The sequence below is a fragment of the Musca vetustissima genome, unplaced genomic scaffold, assembly GCF_032173495.1.
Source record: "Musca vetustissima isolate MV318-11 ecotype Yass unplaced genomic scaffold, APGP_CSIRO_Mvet_v1 utg13489, whole genome shotgun sequence".
Lineage (NCBI taxonomy): Eukaryota > Metazoa > Arthropoda > Insecta > Diptera > Muscidae > Musca > Musca vetustissima.
Window position 1 is genome coordinate 25,359 of NW_026877731.1, and position 18,977 is coordinate 44,335.

The 18,977-nt window shown below is 36.0% G+C and overlaps 1 protein-coding gene across 1 annotated transcript; it reads left to right on the top strand.

The window, feature by feature from the left end:
* The first annotated feature begins 695 nt into the window (after positions 1-695).
* On the top strand, positions 696-18,793 carry LOC133322406 (adenylyl cyclase X E). The gene is given in 17 exon segments (XM_061531401.1): positions 696-806; positions 6,516-6,656; positions 6,752-7,282; positions 7,360-7,497; positions 7,557-7,594; positions 9,097-9,241; positions 9,314-9,450; positions 9,545-9,830; positions 9,897-10,078; positions 12,947-13,165; positions 13,232-13,478; positions 13,559-13,660; positions 13,956-14,224; positions 14,285-14,379; positions 17,768-17,919; positions 17,986-18,424; positions 18,489-18,793. Coding segments are annotated over 17 exon segments (3,534 nt in total). The 5' UTR covers positions 696-698.
* Positions 18,794-18,977: the final 184 nt, after the last annotated feature.

Sequence of the window (18,977 nt, forward strand, 5' to 3'; positions counted from 1 at the left end):
TTCCATTGTATGGTATACGTCACGCTTATATGGCGGGGACAATAAATACGATTTATGAGCTAAAATATAATTACTAACGAATACCATATATAAGGTGTCGGATTAAGTTCGGTATGCAAATGCTAAATTAATTTATTTTAAATTTATTTATTTTGGCTGCTTACCTAAGTGACTGTAATTTGGCATATCGTGTTTTTGGATGGTTAAAACATTTTTGCAGAAAATGTTTGATGTAAACCTATGTTTTTAAATAGCCCCCTTACAAAGGGCAAAGTGTATGTTCCAACCTGAGTGGCTTTAATTTTCTTTGAGCCTAAACAACCTTCCATTAGACCATTTAAAATGCCTTGTCAGTATATAAAGAATCCCACATATTTAAAATTAAAATTAGAATAATTTGACAATTTTAATCCCGTGGATTTACCAAATCCAGGGCACTGTAAATGTACTATAACACTCACCGGGCAACAAAAATAAGTGACAAAACAAACGAAATAAATAAATTAGATTGTGAAAAATCTGCAAAAAAATTAATATTAAAAAATTTTTATAACATTTCGTTTAATCGCTCATATTTTACAGCTCGCAAACAAAAATGTTGATGATTTGATGTTTATAAACATAACGAAGAGCGCGATTTGATGTTTAGTGTTCCTTGAAGGTGTGTTTCGTAAACGAAAAGCTGTCAAGAACAAAATATGAACTCATTTCTTGAAGACTCAACCGAGTGTATCAGTCGCATTAGCAGTGAGACCCGTCACGATACCTTGATTAATGAGAAAAAATGGGAATGGGGCTTCTTAAGGGTAAGTGCAAGAATTCAAATAATAATCTTAATTAATTGATCAATAATAAGGTGTCAACGATGCTATATGTAGAACACAACATAAAAAGCACTATGGAAAATATTATAAAGTCAGACGGGACCAATTATATGATACCCTTCACCACTTTGAATACATACAAGGAATGCTCATATGTACAATAGAATAGATATATCATCTTTGAAGGGCCATTGAAATGGAATCGGACAAAATTAATTGCGTACATAGATATTTGAAATAAATTAAAACAACACATATACATATCAATCTGAAATTTATGAAAAATTTAATGCCAATGCTCCATTTACATAAAATCGGACGAATCAATATACAGGCGCTATATCTAAATCTCAACAGATTCCAACACCACCTCGCATACATTACTCTGTACCAAATTTAGTAAGCTGTGCAAAATTTTGACTTAAGGGGACCCCCGCCATTCTAGAGGTCAAATTTTTTTTGATTTAATTCGAATCTACACTAATTCAAGAATGTCCCTACAAAATTGCAAGTAAACATCTCAAGAACTCTTGAAAATATAGCCGATTTATTGTGTCAGCATCAAGTGACGGCTAAAGGGCTTCTCAAACTTTAAACGCGTTTTTCTCTTTTGCGAATGGCGGGCACGATAACTCAAAAACTAATAACCCAATCGATTCCAAATTTTTACACGTTTCTCTGTAAGTGTATAGCTTTCGTATGAACTAGGATAAAGCCAATCGGTGAAGATCTTCCTTATTTATACCCTTCACCACTCTGTGGTACAGGGTATTATGTCTTTGTGCATATGTTTGTAACAGGCAAAAGGAAACGAGATAGTCACATGGTTCCTTTTGAAAATATGCATAGAATCACTTTCTGAGTCGATTTATGCATGTCCGTCCGTCCGTCCGTTCGTCTGTCTGTCGATGTTAAATTGTAAACAAAGTACAGGTCGCATTTTTAAACCGAATTGGATGAAATTTGGCATAGATCACTTATTTGGCTCAAGGACGAACCCTATTGAAATTGGGAAAAATCGGTTCAGATTTCGATATAGCTCCCATATATATTTTCGCCCGATTTAATGTAAATGGTCCCTATATATCTTTCGATTTGCACGAAATTTGGTACAGCGTAATGAATTAGGTCTAGAATGATGTGTGCAAAGTTTCGTGAAAATCGTTTCAGATTTGGATATAGCTCCCATATATAGTTTCGTCCGATTTAATGTAAATGTTGTACCAAAGTCCCTATATATCTTTCGATTTGTACGAAATTTGGCACATCGTAATGAATTAGGTCTAGAATGATGAGTGTCAAGATTCCTGAAAATCGGCTCAGATTTGGATATAGCTCCCATATATATTTTCGTCCGATTTTAGGTAAATAGTGCACCAAAGTCCCTTTATATGCTTCGATTTGCACAAAATTTGGCTTAGCGTACTAAATTTAGTCAAGAATGATGAGTGGTGAGTTTCGGGAAAATCGGTCGATATTTCGATATTGCTCCCATATATATGTTCGTCGGATTTTATGTAAATGATGCACCAATGTCCCTATATATCCTTCGACTTGCACGAAATTTGGCACGTACTGAATTAAGTCTAGAACGATGTGTGTTAAATTTCGTGAAAATCGGTTGAGATTTAGATATAGCTCCCATATATATTTTCGTCCAATTTTAGGTAAGTAGTGCACCAAAGTCCCTTTATATCCTTCGATTTGCACGATATTTGGCATATCGTATTGAATTGAGTCTAGAATAATGAGTGGTGAGTTTCGGAAAATCGGGGTAGATTTCGACATATCTCCCATATATATTTTCGTCCGATTTTATGTAAATGGTGCACCAAGGTCCCTATATATATCCTTCGATTTGCACAAAATTTTTCATAGCGTACTGAATTAAGTCTAGAGAGATGTGTGTTAATTTTCGTGAAAATCGGTTCAAATTTCGATATAGCTCCCACATATGGATTCTATTTTTAACAACGCGGCGTACCGAATAGCGTGTATCTATTTTGCTATTAATCGTTTTCCATAAATTTTCCCCATGTTACGCAAGCGGCTCTACATCTGCTCGAATGAAGTTAAAGTTAGGATAGGTTGGAGAAAGATGAAACATAGACATTCAATTGTTAGGATACATATGTACAATATACCCAAAGTGGTGAAGGGTATCATATAGTCGGCCCAGTCCGACTTTACTATTTTCCTTACTGGTTTTTAACTCGGTTTTTGGTCAAAAATCGGCAATTTTCCAAAAATATTTTTTCAAAGGTCCGTCATTTTGTTAATTTTAGAGCGAAGTCAATAATCCTATTTCATACGAGAGCCAGAGATGTACTCTTTCTAACACGGTTGTAATTTTCGGATTCCGATGTTCCAGTGAGGAGTTCTCATTTCTCATTTACATCTTCAAATATATATGTGCAAAGTTACAAACCTTAACAAGCATTGGTATTGATTTACCAGCCCATTGAAAATCTTGAAAAATTAAAATCGAGAATGGGTGGGGTTCCCTTAATCGGAAAAAATTAACAGTATGGTGTTCCATTTACATAAAATCAAACGAAAATATATATGGTTAGTTATAGCTGAACCGATTTCAACAAAATTTCGCGGACGACAATCTGCAGTAATTTCAGTACGTTGTGCAAAATATTGTCTCAATCGGACAAACATTGAAAGTATGGTGCACCATTTACATAAAATCAGAGGAGACTATATATATGATCTGTATATATATCTGAACCAATCCCAACGAAACTTCGAATACATCTATCCAGACCTAATTCAGTACAAATAGTGGCAGTATGGTGTTTCATTTATATAAACTCGGCCGAAACTATATAAGAGATTCTTTTAAATCTGAACCGATTTCCGTTTGCCTGTAACTTTAATACGATAGCAAAATTGTATCTCTATTGTACAAACATTGAAAGTATGGTGCACCATTTACATAAAATCAGAGGAAACTATATATGGAAGCTATAAGCTATCTAAATCTAAACCGATTCCAGCGAATCTTCGTATACAGAAATTTGGACATAATTCCGTATGCCGTGCAAAATGTTGTGGCAATCGGCCTAAATTAGATTCTATGGTGCTCCATAAAATCTGACGAAACTCTATATGGGAGCTATATCTAAATATAAACCGATTACAAACGTCAATGTAGACCTAATTCAGTAGGGGAGACTGGGGCACCTTCGGCACTTTTTTTTTAGAGCTCTATATCTCAGTACTTATTCAACATATATAACAACTTTATGGCTGATTATTGTCCTCAGACACTTAATTATAAAAAATAGTACCAAAAAGATATAAAAAAATAGTATTAGTTAAAAAATTTTACAGTTTTGTAAAAAAAGTCAAATTCGCCGAATGTGCCCCAACCCGGGGTAGCTTCGGCATTTGATGGGGCACATTCGGCAACATAGTCATAGCCGGGTAATTGTCATCGCTATCAGTCTGGTTGAAATTCTGATCCTCTAAAGGCTCTATTTGGTTTTAATACGCCACACAATGTTTGAATTATAGGGCTTTATTTTCTAACGGCGTACGTTTACATCTCAAGCTCGCACACAACATCAGAAATAAGGGTTTTCTATCGCATTTTCGTCAATACAAGTACGTTTGATATTATATATGCAATTTCGGACCATATTAAAGGATTAGTTTTAAAGACAAACTCAAAAACATTTTAAGGAAATAATATTGCACAATCTGTATATGGCCGAATGTGCCCCACTTTAAAATGCCGAATGTACGCCGAATGTACTTTTTATAGTTTTTTTCATTTTTTTCGATCAGTTTTTAAAAACATTATATTTTTAAACATTTCTATAATAATACACATCGTAGTTAACCACTATTTAATAATATTGTCTTAAAAATTTAAAAAGTTTTATACGCGAAATACTTACGAAGTGGAATTGAAATATTACAGAAACATCTATAAAAATATAAAAACCCATGTATCTAAATAAGTTTATTAGCTAGAAATTTCAAACTTTGTGTCAGTTATTTATTTCGATATTCGATACCTATGTATCGAAACTAGTGATGTACGGTGAGAGCTTCATATCGAAAACGCGATTGCCGAAGGTGCCCCGATGCCGAAGGTGCCCCAGTCTCCCCTACTCTGTGAAAAATTTTGTCTCAATCGGACCAATATTGTCGGCAGTCGACTTCCAACTTGAATTAAGTTTGAACGAAATTTTACGGCGTGCATATTTGGCATCAAATCGGTCATACCATTCCATAACATTTTTATTGGGCTAAGAAATTTTAAAAATTTTGAGTCATTGTGGGGATGTATCTACCGGAAGGAGATGGGTCCCAACGCCGGATTCGGTCTAGACTAGGTAAAAATATTACGATTAGCAAATTTGGATATTCCGTTCATTTCATATAAGATTTACAGAGTTCCAAATGTTCACCCTTTGTGGGGGAGGTACTAGAAGACTAAGGCTGAGGGTATAAAAATTCAGGATGCACCCCGGCATTTGATCAAACACGATTTTTTTGGACTTGAATCTTCTGGACGTTCTTTGTAGGCAATATTGGGGCGTGGATTCCATGTCATTATTATACACCCCATCTTAGACATAGTTTCCATACAATTTCGTCCGTTTATGTACCAAGTCTGTCCGATTGATACGAATAAGACAAGAATGAGATGATTCAAATCCGTTTAGCTTTCATATATTTTTGACGTATGGTATTATATAGTCGGTTGCGTCCGACTTCACTACTCATTTATACTTAAAAAACAGTGAGCGGAGCAGTATAGTCGGACGGGGCCGACCATATGATACCTTACACAACATCCACGAAAATCTTACTTTGTGCGGTTCCATATTCTGAGCTTGGATCCTCATGGAAAATTTCAAATCGATTAGCGCTTTATTTCCGCCCTCTAGTTTGGTAATGGTTTACTAAATAATATGCGAATACTTAAGCACCTGTAAATATTTAAGTGTAACTCCCACATCCGAGTACATGCGACAATATAAATGGTATCAATATAAAGGTTAACCACTCCTCTTGGATATACTATCAACTTCTCGGGCCTATGTCCTTCAGGAGTAAATATAAACAACATAGAATACAAGTTTTATAATTTTTCACACAAAAGTCGGGGTCCATTTGAATCGTTAAAAATATTGATGGATCTTTGTCAAAACAGGCATGCTTATTATTTGGTACTATCCCTTCTCCGTGTAAAAATTTCGCGATGTTCAGACTATAATTGCGGCCTTTGGAGCGACCAGAAAATCAGACAAAAATTAAGTTTTTGGTCCATTTCATGCCCTATATATTAATCTTTATTGGCCAGAAACCATCCGACATGCAAAATTTCGTGAAGATTGGTCCATAACTGTGGCCTGTATCGTGTTTACAAATTATAATGAACAGACGGACGGACACACATGTCTTGATCGACTCAGCTAGTCGAGATATGACCGGTATACTTAAAGGTGGGCCCAGGACCAATGTTTCGCGGCGTTACAAACTCTTGGGGTTGCACAAATCTATAATATCCTGACAACATAGTTGTGTAGGGTATAAATACTTTCTTAATTTCTCTAAAAATACTTTCTGATTTTGTTTGTAAATATTCCTATCTTATAAATGTTTTCAATATTGTAAATGCTTAAATCCTCTCCCTCTTAACTTCCGTTTTTTGGTTTGTGCTTTCAGAATCAATGTCGCAACCTAGAATTGGAACAATTCTATCAATCGTATATGCAACGATTGCGTGTCAGTTACCTGTCGCTATTTGTCATCATAGAACTGCTGGTGGTCGGTGTGCATTCCATCATTCTCCTGTCTACGATTGGGGTAAATATTGTGTTTCGTTTCAGTAATCTCACCCCGGGTTATAACTCACTCACAACACATTCCATTCCATTCCATTCCATTCCATTGTTTTTCAGAATCTCAACAATGTGTCAACCGATATCTTTGCCTATCTCACCTGTGCTCTGTTGGTGTGGGGTATTCTGGCGCTTAACTTTCGCACAGAACTCATCAAACGATTCACATGGATAATGTATGTCACCTCCTGGCTGGCCGTTTGTATATTGGCCCTCACCGATATTGGCATATCTATCTATCATGCTGTCATCAATTTGGATATATTGCGCCCGGCCTATGGCAGTTATATCTTGTATGCGGTCTATATATTTATGCCATTGCCCGATAATGTTCACGCCTTTATGCTGGGCATGGCGGTGACCGTTTCCTATCTGATTGATTATGCCTTTGTGACATATCGCAAACATCCGGATGGCACATATCGGCTGGACGTGAACAAACTGATAACGGAGGGTATATTCTTGGTATCGATCAACATGTTGGGCATTTACTTTCGCATGATGAAGGAAATAGCGATACGTACCACATTTCTGGATCGTCGTCAGTATGTTGAGGAAAATTTATTGCTGCGTCATGCCCGCGAAGAGGAGGTAAGATTAAAAGGGAGAATGTATAGAATATATATTTTTTTTGAAGGCTGTTATCAAATTTGGATTTTCTATTACAGCGAAGCCTTTTGCTGAGTATTATTCCGGCGCATATTGTTAGTAGAATTGAAGATGATGTTAAAGCAAGATTGGAATATAAACGGGCAAAGAGACGATCATCGCCTCATACTCAGGTGTTAATGTAAGCCAACATTAAAGTTTTGGGACTTGAAAAAATGATTTTTTTAACCTTCTATTTGATTTTTATAGAGAAGAGCCGGAGCCAATAAGACGCTGGCGTCAACCTGAAGCAGAGTAAGTAGATAGTTGTAGTTCGCAGAAATTTCCAAAAGAAAATACATGAAAAAGTAGAAAGCACTGCTTAAAATGTTTAACATTTTTATAATGAACTAAAGTTTATTCCTTTGCTGCTAAACAGATTTTGCAGGCGTATTAGTATTTTAACAACTCATACGCCATCATACGCAAATAATTTCTTAGTGTGTTGGAGAATTACTTATTTAACTCAACAAATTGAGTAAAGACAACTTCTTTACCAACTAAAAGTTTTTGATTTTTTTCCATATAAAAGTATAGATCTTCAAAAAAAAGTATTTTTAAAGAAAATGTTTCTTGACAACCTGATTTTGTTTAAACATATTTCATCAAATGGGTATGCATTTGTAAAGTTAATTTTTTGGGCACCTAAACAAGTGTGGATGTTCTGTAAATATGTTTTCAAAGTACACAGAAAAACGTATTTTAAAGATTGGGTTTTGGTCACAACATATAATTTTCCTTGAGGCGTATGAGTATTGTCAGAACTTATACGAGAGCCAGGTCGTCTACATGCTACAAATAATTGGATACCTTCAAAGTCTTAAAAAATGCGTGGATTAAAAAAAATATTTATTCCAAGAATACAATTATCTTGGAATTTTTGTAATATTTTTACGACAAACAAAAATGTTCTTCATGGTCCACAACTGAGTGTGCCAGGGACGTACGCAGGGGGGCGGCCCGGGGGGCCCGGGCCCTCCCCGAAATGAAAAATGTTCACAGTAAATTTATGTTTGCAACAGCGATTTTTTTCCATTTTGTACTACCGGCCCCCCCCCCCCCCCCCGAAATGAAATCCTGTGTACGTTGCTGGAGTGTGCATTTAATGCTATTTTTATGGCATCCAAAAAAAGTGTGGATTTGCTGAAAATATGCTTTCAAGGTCCACAAACGGTGTTTATAGGTCATAAATAATGGTTTTTAAGGGAAACAAATAATGTTCCTTGAGGCGTATGAGTACTATCAATACTTATACGTCAAAATATACAATAATTGTTCAAGGGGCTGGGGAGTCACTAATGTAATGGAACAATGTAAGCAAGGGCACCTTCAAAACAACTAAAGAAAAGAAAGTCGACCTAAAAGCTTGGATTAAAAAACGAATGTTCAAGGTCCACAATTATGTGGCGATGTTTTAAAATATTTTAATGGCAACATGATTTTTTTTTATATTTCATCATTGTCCACAACTGGGCATGTATTCGTAAAGACATTTTTTATGGCACCAAGTAAGCACGGATGTGCTGCAAATATGTTTTCAAGTCCACAATATAGGCGTGTTTTATATTAATTAAATAAATTGTTCTTATAGGCGTATAAGTAGTATCAGAACTTATACGCCATAACGGAACAAGGTGAGCCAGATCACTGCTGAGCATGCAAATAAACGTGGATGTTTTGAAAATATATATTTCAAGGAAAATCACCGGGGCACAAATATCTAACTATTTTTTTCTACTCTCTAAATTTCATTTCAGAAAATTATTTATAGAACCGCATGAAAATGTTAGCATACTTTATGCCGATGTTGTTAATTACACCCACCTTACAACGACGTTAGATGTCAAGACCCTGGTGGAGACATTGCATGATCTATTCGTGAGATTCGATACAGCATCTGAGGTATTGTCAGACATTACAAATTATTTTGCAATAACGACGATGATCCATCTTAATCTAAATTCCCTCTTACAGGAATATAATGTTTTGCGTATTAAATTTTTGGGTGATTGTTATTATTGTGTTGCAGGTGTATCCATACCGAATGAATATCATGCCAAGTGTTGTGTGGACTTGGGATTGCGTATGATTAAGGATATACGTGAAGTAAGGTAACCATAAAATGCAAATAAAAAACAACAACGACAACAGAAAACCAACAATGGAACGCTGGATTATTTAAAAGTGATATATTTCTCTATTTAGAACTAGACGTAAATTAAATATCGATATGCGTATTGGTGTGCATACGGGTCGTATATTATCCGGTGTTTTGGGTGCCTGTAAATTGCAATATGATATTTGGTCTAAAGATGTAGATATTGCCAATCGCTTGGAACAAACCGGTATGGCTGGCCGAGTACATGTCAGTGAACAGACTTTGCGAGAGCTTGACGGTGAATATATGTACGAAGAGGGTACAGCACAGGGACGTACAGATCCAGTTTTAAAGAAACACGATATTCGAACATTCCTCATAAAGCCACCAAAAGTGAGTAGATTTTATTATGGTGTTTTTGGTATTTATTGAAATAATTTATTCTAAATTGTTCTGCAGTATGCCTCATACAATGAACATAGACGACCCTGGGCCGGCGTAAAGCGTCAAATAGAGCGTATACGTTCAGATACCACCACGGATTTTATGCAAAATAATATCCAGCAATTTAATCAAATTCGTACCCAGGCGAAGTTGGAAATGAGCCGGGAATTGGATAAAATGCCCATTGGAAGAATTCAGTAAGTTTAACGATTTCGAAGGTATTTGCACATTTTGGATATCGAATATACATATATAATATCAAATGATAAGCGAACAGCTCCTAAAATTTGGGACTCATATATGGTGGTTATGCCATTGTAAATTGTTCGCTTATTTACCCTCTAAAAAACGAAACACCCATTGGAGACATTTAGTTGGTTTGAAATTTTAATATACGGGAAATAGAATGGGACCTTAATTCGAGCGTTATGTCAAAACATAGACCTATATTGAAAATTTTCTACGAAGAGATTTCTTAGAATGCTCAATTACAGTCTTTTTGTTTGATAAATGAGTCTAGAACCCTAAAAATGCCGAAAATGTCGGCACTCTCAAAACAAAACAGCAAAGATTACATAAATTATATTACATTTAGTAACGAGTCAGAGTATTTTCATTGACCACCCTAAAAGTGATAAGGCGAAAACGAGCATGTTACGTTCCATCATAGTTCTCCGCGCCAAAGAAATACCACCACATTTCATAAAATTTGAAAATATTATTCGTCAGCAAAATCGTTGGGCCACTCTATGGGCTAGGAATCCAATTTTATACCCTCCACCATAGTATGGAGGGTATATTAGTTTTGTTTTTCCGTTTGTAACGCATTGAAATAATCATTTCCGACCCTATAAAGTATATATATTCCTGATCAGCGTAAAATTCTATGACGATCTAAGCATGTCCGTCTGTCTGTTGTAATCACTCTAGCGTCTAAACAAATTGAGATAAAGCCCCAAAATTTTGCATAGAGTCTATTGTCTGCCGGCAGGTCAAGTTCGAAGATGGGCTATATCGGTCCACGTTTAGGCATAGCTCCCATATATGGGTACCCCCAATTTTCGGTATTTTGAAGTTCTTGAGCGTTTTTTCAACCGAATTCGCTGAAATTTGGCATTTTGAGTTCTTATTGGGTAGCAAATCTCCCCACTAAAAATTATAAACATAGGTCCATTTTTTATCACAGCCCAATTTTTTACCCTACAAAGAATATTTAGCCATCTGTTGTAAGCATTCCGCCTTCTAAAGATATTGTGATAAAAAAAACTCAAACATGATGATAATGAAATATATCGGCAGACATTTAAGCATATCCTCAATATAGTGATACCTCCTGAAGGAAAGAATTGAGATATACCGGTCATTAATTATGCATAGCCCTCATACAATGATATCCCCAAATATTCACTATTTCCTACACTATATAATCAATATTGATCCCCCTTTAGGCATAGCCTCATATAACTTTGTAATCTAAATTACAGTAGTTTGAGGATTTTATACTCTACCATGCGTTATCAGTATCAGTCCACTTTTTGGATCTTACAGATTTTAGGAAAAACCCCCATTAAAAATTGCTGAAGTTTGTATTTGGTGTACATAATGGTTTACATAAATCGGTTTGTAGAATTATCGGTATATGCCCACTTTTTGGTATGTTCCCTATATTTTCATTGTATGTATCTGTCAGTACAACTAGGGTGGGGGGATCCAAAGTACGGCCCGGCCGAACTTAACGCTTTTTCACTTGTTTTTTTTTTGCAAAAGGTCCATTTCAGGTAGAGCAGATAAAACGTTATATATTTTAAATCTGGGGACTTTGAGCTTTACACTGGTAAAATGTTAAAATATTGTGGGTTACGATTTATAAATGGCATGATGTCAAAGTCAAAATAAAATCGATATGCGTAAAAAAATGGTCACAAAATGATGACCAATTAAACAGATAGAACTGGCGATTAAAATGACGTTATGATATTCGATGATATAGAAAAGGCCAATTTTGAAACATTGGATAATCAACCGTTGGTCTGTTCCCGTACTGCAAGAATCTACTACTTTTTACTACGATAACGAATTTTATTTTATGTTATCGAAGAAAATAGAAAAATCTAGTAGATTCTTGCAGTACGGGAACAGACCATATATGTATGTATATGACTGACATCAATATAGTGTGAGTGAAGCAGACATTTCGAAATCACGGGTGCCTTCTTATAACAACAAGGGAAGATCGAAGATCTTAGCCATCGCCATCAATGATGTACCTAGATTGGGGACTTTGGACACGTTGTTCAACAGAATTTTCTCCAATTTGATATTTTGGATTCTCATTGTGCCTACCAAAAATTATCAATATTGGTTCATGTTTGGGGGGAAGGCCCCATAGAGCGGTAACCCCATCATTCGGTGCGGGCCTGGTATTACAAAATGAAAAAATTCGCTATTGCAAACAAAAATTTACTGTGAAAAAATTTATTTTGGGCCGCCCCCCTGCGTACGGCCCTGCTTCCATATATATTTTCCGATTAAATGTAAAGGTTGCGTCAAAGTCCCTATAATCATTTGATTTGCACGAAATTTGGCATAGCGTACTAAATTAAATTTTAAATTATTTGTGTTATGTTTCCGGAAAATCAGTTCCGATTTAGCTATAACTCCCATATATATTTTAGTCCGATTTAATGTAAATGGTGCATCATAATATATATCTTTCGATTTGCACGAAATTTGGCATGAATATCGGTTCAAATATAGCTCCCATATATATTTTCTTCCGATTTTATGTAAATTGTGCGCTAAGGACCTAAAGTTTGTTCGATTGTCAAAGTGGTGAAGGGTATCACATAGTCGGCCTAGTTCGACTTTATACTTTCCTTGCTGGTTTTACACGTTTAATAGATTAGAATGTATTTTCCAATGTTGGTTCCTTCCAATGTTTTCCTGTTGTTGAATCGAATTCTGTCCGTTCTGAAAGGTCGAAACATTTTTAAGACTACACTGTTCTTAACTAATACTACTTTGTGCTATTGATGAATGTTGTAATCAATCTAATTTTTTTCCAGAGTTTCAAAGTTCTGTTTCGATCGTTCAAAACGTCTAACACAAGATGAACAAGAGGAGCAGAATTTTCGACGTAACATTACCTCAGTGGGTCTATTTTTCAAGGATTGGCGCTGGGAAATGCAGTTTCTACAAGAACCGGATGATATGCTGAAATACAGTGTAATAATGGGTGTTATTATCTTCTTCGGTATTATGGCCATACAATCGATAAATAAAGTGTGAGTGTTCTCGGCTTCCATTATAGTTGCTTCCTCTTTCTATTAATTTATCTAATCTATTTGCAGGCAATCTTCAAATTTTTGGACCACAAATGCTCTATATATTGTTCTTATAATAATCGTGATATTTCTAACATGGTTCAAAAAATTATGGATAATGTTTTGGGCCGAGACACTGCAATCGGAACCTGAAAATAAATTTATTTTATTTTTATTTGACGCCTCGAAGAGGGTACAGAGTAGTATAACGGCACGTGTAACAATTTATTTGCTTATAATTGTTATACATTGTTCGGCGACGTTTATACAATTGGTAAGATTTTATTTATAGGTTTGGTTTTGAATATTATAATACTAATGACTTTAATATATTTTTCATTCTCCCTACTTTAGTTAGATTGTAATAACTGGCCAGTACTTGCCGACGGTGATGGTAAAAATATAACCGATTTTGTTACGGATGATCGTTCATGTGATGTGGGCTTCAATCCTTGGGTAAGTTAGGTCATTCAAAAGCCAAACTGAAAATTGTACCACAGATCTTTCTGAAAGAACGGTTTTTTATAAAAATTAAAATTTGTGTGCCACAGTTTTGATATTTTTTGTATGCAAAGAATTCACAGTCCGACAAGTGATTTCTTAAGAAAATATTTTCGAACAAGGTCCAGTACATCCATAATGGGATAAACTATTGAATCAAATCAACCTTTTAATAACTATGCTGTATCAGATATAATATTTCAACTCAAATGTTCTTGAATTTTTAACTATTTTCTATTTCCCCTTACAGGCCATCACCGAAAGTTTAGAGTTAACAATTTGTATGGTCTTCCTATTTTCGCGCATTCCATTTATTTTGAAATTCACAGTGGGTGTACTCATTTCGGGCATATACATTATTATCATCTTTGTCAGCTATGCACCGATCTATGAATCGAGTCCGGCAACAAATGTCGGTCTGCGTGCAGAATTTTCCCATGTTATGGTTATAATTATAACGTTGTGTATATTTCATTTGATGGATCGCCAAACGGAATTTATATCGAAAGTGGATTATAAGTGAGTATTTGTTCGCCATCTAAAAATGTTGTCTTTAATTTTATATTTTCTATTTTTCAGTTGGAAGCGGCAGTTACAAAGAAAACAAAATGATGCCAAAGTTACAAATGCCTCCATTTCGTTATTGATACGAAATATATTACCATCACATGTGGGTAAGTACAGTAATAGCTGTAGTCCCGTAATTTTTGCATCGTTCGCCATGAGGTGGAGAGGAAATATTAGAGGAAACTTGGTCAAAAATATAATTCTCTTTATCAAACTTCAGTCCTTTATGGGCTGCGTCCATACAGAGAAAAAAAAATAATTCGTATATTATATGAATAGTGTGCAGAAAGTGTAGTCCATGTCGGAAATTCTGCATTTTATGAAAGCAATTCATAAAACTTAAATACTGCTTTCTTGTCAGAGGGAGAGAGTGAGAGTGAAATTACAACTTTGGGTGTGTGTGTGTTTTGGTGGTGGTATCGAGTTTCCATGGCCCAAAAAATCTTTGTTGTTTTAATTTTTCTATTTTTATTTCATATTTTCTTCTTCTCCGTATGTCTTGCTGTCGTTTATGATTCTTTACAACGATATAAAATGTTAAACATATGGTTGGGCTTGTTGTTCGTATCAATAATTGTTTGATATATTGTATTTAGCATTTATATCGAAATAATTTGGAAAATACATATGCGAATTTGTTAACACCAATGCAGAGTGTCTGAAATAAAGGAACAATGGAATGCAAAAAAAGTCGCAATCGAGTGAGTGGAAAGTCAGCGGTTGTTAGCTACAGAAATATTTACATTTTTTTTTTGAAAAAATAGTGGCTTACTCACGATTATAAGAATTTTTACTTGTATTAAAAAAATCAATATGTAAAAAAATAACTACAAATGAATCTATGAATATATTTATTACAATTTTTTTTGTGTAGGGAATTTGTGGTCGTAGTCCACATGCCTACGCATGCGTAAGGTATCGAGGCATCAATACGTATCCAAAAGGAAATAAGAAAATCTTGACTACTCGTGTTTGTCTTTGTAGCTGCTTCTCATCAGCTGCTCATATGGATGACCTCCGGTATGGTTCCGGATGACCTCCGGTAGGGTATGGTTCAATGGTGGGCAAAATTTCTCTTAAAATATTGTTAAAGGAAAATAAAAACTTCAGTAGTGTTTGGCGGGTTATTTGGGATACCATTTGAATTTTGTTTTTGCAAAATAGTCAGGCTTAATCCCAGTTTGTTGTTTTTATAAAAAACAACTATTTATTAGTGGGGAATGTATGGCATTGTCCGCCGAGGGGTAAGGCAGGGAAGACTATAGTTTCGGATCTCGCCACTGATCCTCATCAGCTCCCTTAGTTTTTTGTTGGGATATTCTCCCCAGAAGCTATTAATAGCTTCTTTACAAAAAACCTTTCAAACCCAAATGTCAAACACTACTGAAGTTGTAGACGAGGCACGGTCATACTGTTTGGTTTATTACTTTAACTAGCAATACCAACAATAACGTTATGTGCATTCGTCACAAAGTGACGACACATAGCAGTGGGAAATGTATTGTAGTTGTCTGTAAATGCCTTGTTGACCACGAAGTCAGGCGCCAACGAGACGAACTTCTCATTGGGGTCGTATCGCTGGTAACGAATAACTTCGAATTGTCACAAGAGACATTTGGGTTTGAAAGGTTTTTTGTAAAGAAGCTATTAATAGCTTCTGGGGAGAATATCCCAACAAAAAAACTAAGGGAACTGATGAGGATCAGTGGCGAGATCCGAAACTATAGTCTTCCCTGCCTTACCCCTCGGCGGACAATGCCATACATTCCCCACTAATAAATAGTTGTTTTTTATAAAAACAACAAACTGGGATTAAGCCTGACTATTTTGCAAAAAGGAAAATAAAAACATTAATTATTCTGCGGAAATTAATTATTTTTATATTTTTAAATCATGAATAACATCCCAGGAAGTAAAAAAAAATAAATTCATTAAAAAAATTGTGGATATTTTTTCATTAATGTTAATTTTTGTTTTAACATCAAAAAATGTTAAGAGAATGCATCAACGCTGGTGTGCAAGTCTGCCCAACTATGGTATGGTTGTACTCCCTAGGCGACAATATCTGTATGAACTCTATTGATAATTGCTTGATTTGCCTGTTGATCTAGAGGTTCCTGATCGTACCTTTGAATCTCTCTCTTTACCTAGATCATGAAAATCCCAACCCTAAATATGCAGTAGAGATGCAGGAGCTTGGGATGACAGGTGACTGTAATGTCATTGTTTTATATACAGGTTTTTCAAAGACATATATGGGAGAATGTGGCCAAGGTAGAGAGAGCAAATATTTTCATATTTCTATTGACAAGATCAGCTATTTAGAAGTTTATACTCTGACATGGGATCCGACGACCCTATGTTCTCACTTCAAAAACTTTCTCTGGAGCACATTTTTAAACCCCCCAAAATCCTTCATCTTCATCTTAAAAAAAGAAAAAATCATGGAAACCGATTTTTCGATTGATGTTGATGTGGCTTTCTTGGGACCCTCAGTCCCGAACTCTACAAGTTCACATCACTATCAATATTCACAAACGATGACGACCAATGCCTATGTACCGGAGCAATCTTCTTTTTTTAACCTCTTTACTTTGAACGATGCCTGAGGAGGCAAACTGACCGCCTCCTCAGGCTTACGACCAAATTGAAGATACCGGTTCCTTCCGCCTTAGTCAGGAGAGTAGCAAGCGGCAGCAGTATTGAAAATTTTTCAGAAATTACTCTCTACTATGTTTGGATTCCGAAGTAGGGGTTCACAATCTCTTTGAAATCCTCTTAATCGGCATTCCCACGGCCGAGGAAAGTACGGCGTAATATTATGAATTCGAAGGAAATGACCGGTTGCCGGGTTACGTCTATTACCAGACCTCGTGTAATAATGGTGTTGTCTGGCTAGCTGTTGCAATCTCCCCTAGTACGTGTGGACCATCCTCATTTAGCGCTTTAACGCTCTGATCATGGCCTATGAAGGAAAGCCATGACTCATAAATCATGAGTCATGATGGACATTGAAATCCCCTAGTAACGGCCGATATTTGTATTCTAAAAGTGCTATTCATCGGCGCCATGTATACATTAATGGGCCATAAGAATCTAGGGTAAGAAGAACATGTTTGTACTGGATGCTTCTGGTACTATTCTTCCGTAAGCTTCGCAACGCTGTAAGCTATAGTTCTCGGTTTCTTGGATCGCAGCGAAATAAACTCCACTATTTCGGTGATCATGTTGTCGAGACTTCGATGAACTTGTATTTGTTGAGATACGAAATTTCGGTACCGGACATAGCACCTACATAAAGGTTCCGCTCAACTTTCGTTACTTCGTTTTCCTAGAGGATAAACAAGTTCCTGGCAGATACACACAATAGATGTCCAGGTTTTGATATAGTTTTGAAATACCTCCTTATCGTGGACCTTATAAAATCTTCGACCTGATCGAACTTTACCACGTTTTCAGTTCCTTCATTAATCGACTGTCACACTTTTCTTTCAGCCGATATTTATATATCGAAACAAATGAAGAACGAACTCTATTATGAGGAGTACGACAATGTGGCCGTAATGTTTGCAACAATTAAAAATTACGACATTGATAATGTGGGCTTGAGGGTGTTGAACGAGATCATTTGCGATTTTGATGAGGTGGTAAGTAAAACAAATCTCGCGAATTATATTTCTATAGGCAAAAATATATATTGCATATTTTTCCAGCTCAAACTATTCGAATCGGAGGGTATGTTCAAGGTGGAAAAAATCAAAGTTGCCGGTTGGACTTATATGGCAGCATGTGGCTTAGATTTGGCTCGATCGGAAAACGTCAACACGCAAGGAAATTTTCGTAATTCATCATTGTTGATGAATGGACGGCGTAGTCATTATGATAGTAATGGAAGATCGCCGGCCAGACATTCGCGAAATCAGCTAGATATGGGTCCCTCGACATCGACAGCATCGAATCAATACGAAGGCCACAATAATACGGCGAACGCGAGTACTCAAAAGAATCGGAAAATCAGTTCACCCAATCAATCGAACGTGGTGCATGTGATGGCTCAATTTGCCCTGCAGCTTATGCGGACCATGCATTCCTTTAATGTGGAAAATTTACAATGTGAAGATGGTAGTGGTGACAATGGAATGCTGAGAATCGGTAGGAGCCATAATACATTTAAATCCTAATAGGTTTAAGTTCATCTTGAAATATTCTCTTGCAGGTATTAGCAATGGTGCCATTATGGCTGGTGTTGTTGGTTCTTCGAAGCCTCACTATGATATTTGGGGTAATGCCGTGAATATGGCATCACGCATGGATTCCACGGGTATGCAAGGCCGCATCCAGGTCACCGAAGAGACAGCTGATATTTTACGCACATTTAATATTAAGTGTAATTTCCGCGGCATGACCTATGTTAAGGGTCGCGGAGAAATTCCCACATATTTTGTGGGTATCGATGAAAATTTAAATTTCATACCAGAGATGGGTACAAACGAAACAAATGAAAATACTGCGCCATCGTAAAATTAACAGTGATGATTTCCCGTAGCAGCAATCATGAGACAAAATTGAGAAATTGAGAATCACTTGGACATTTCTTAAACCTCAAAACCGAGGTTTCAGACAGCCAATGAAAAGGGTTCCTACCTTTATAGAGGCATATAATTTGTTCGTGGTTAATCATAACCTTCGAATTGGTGCATTGATT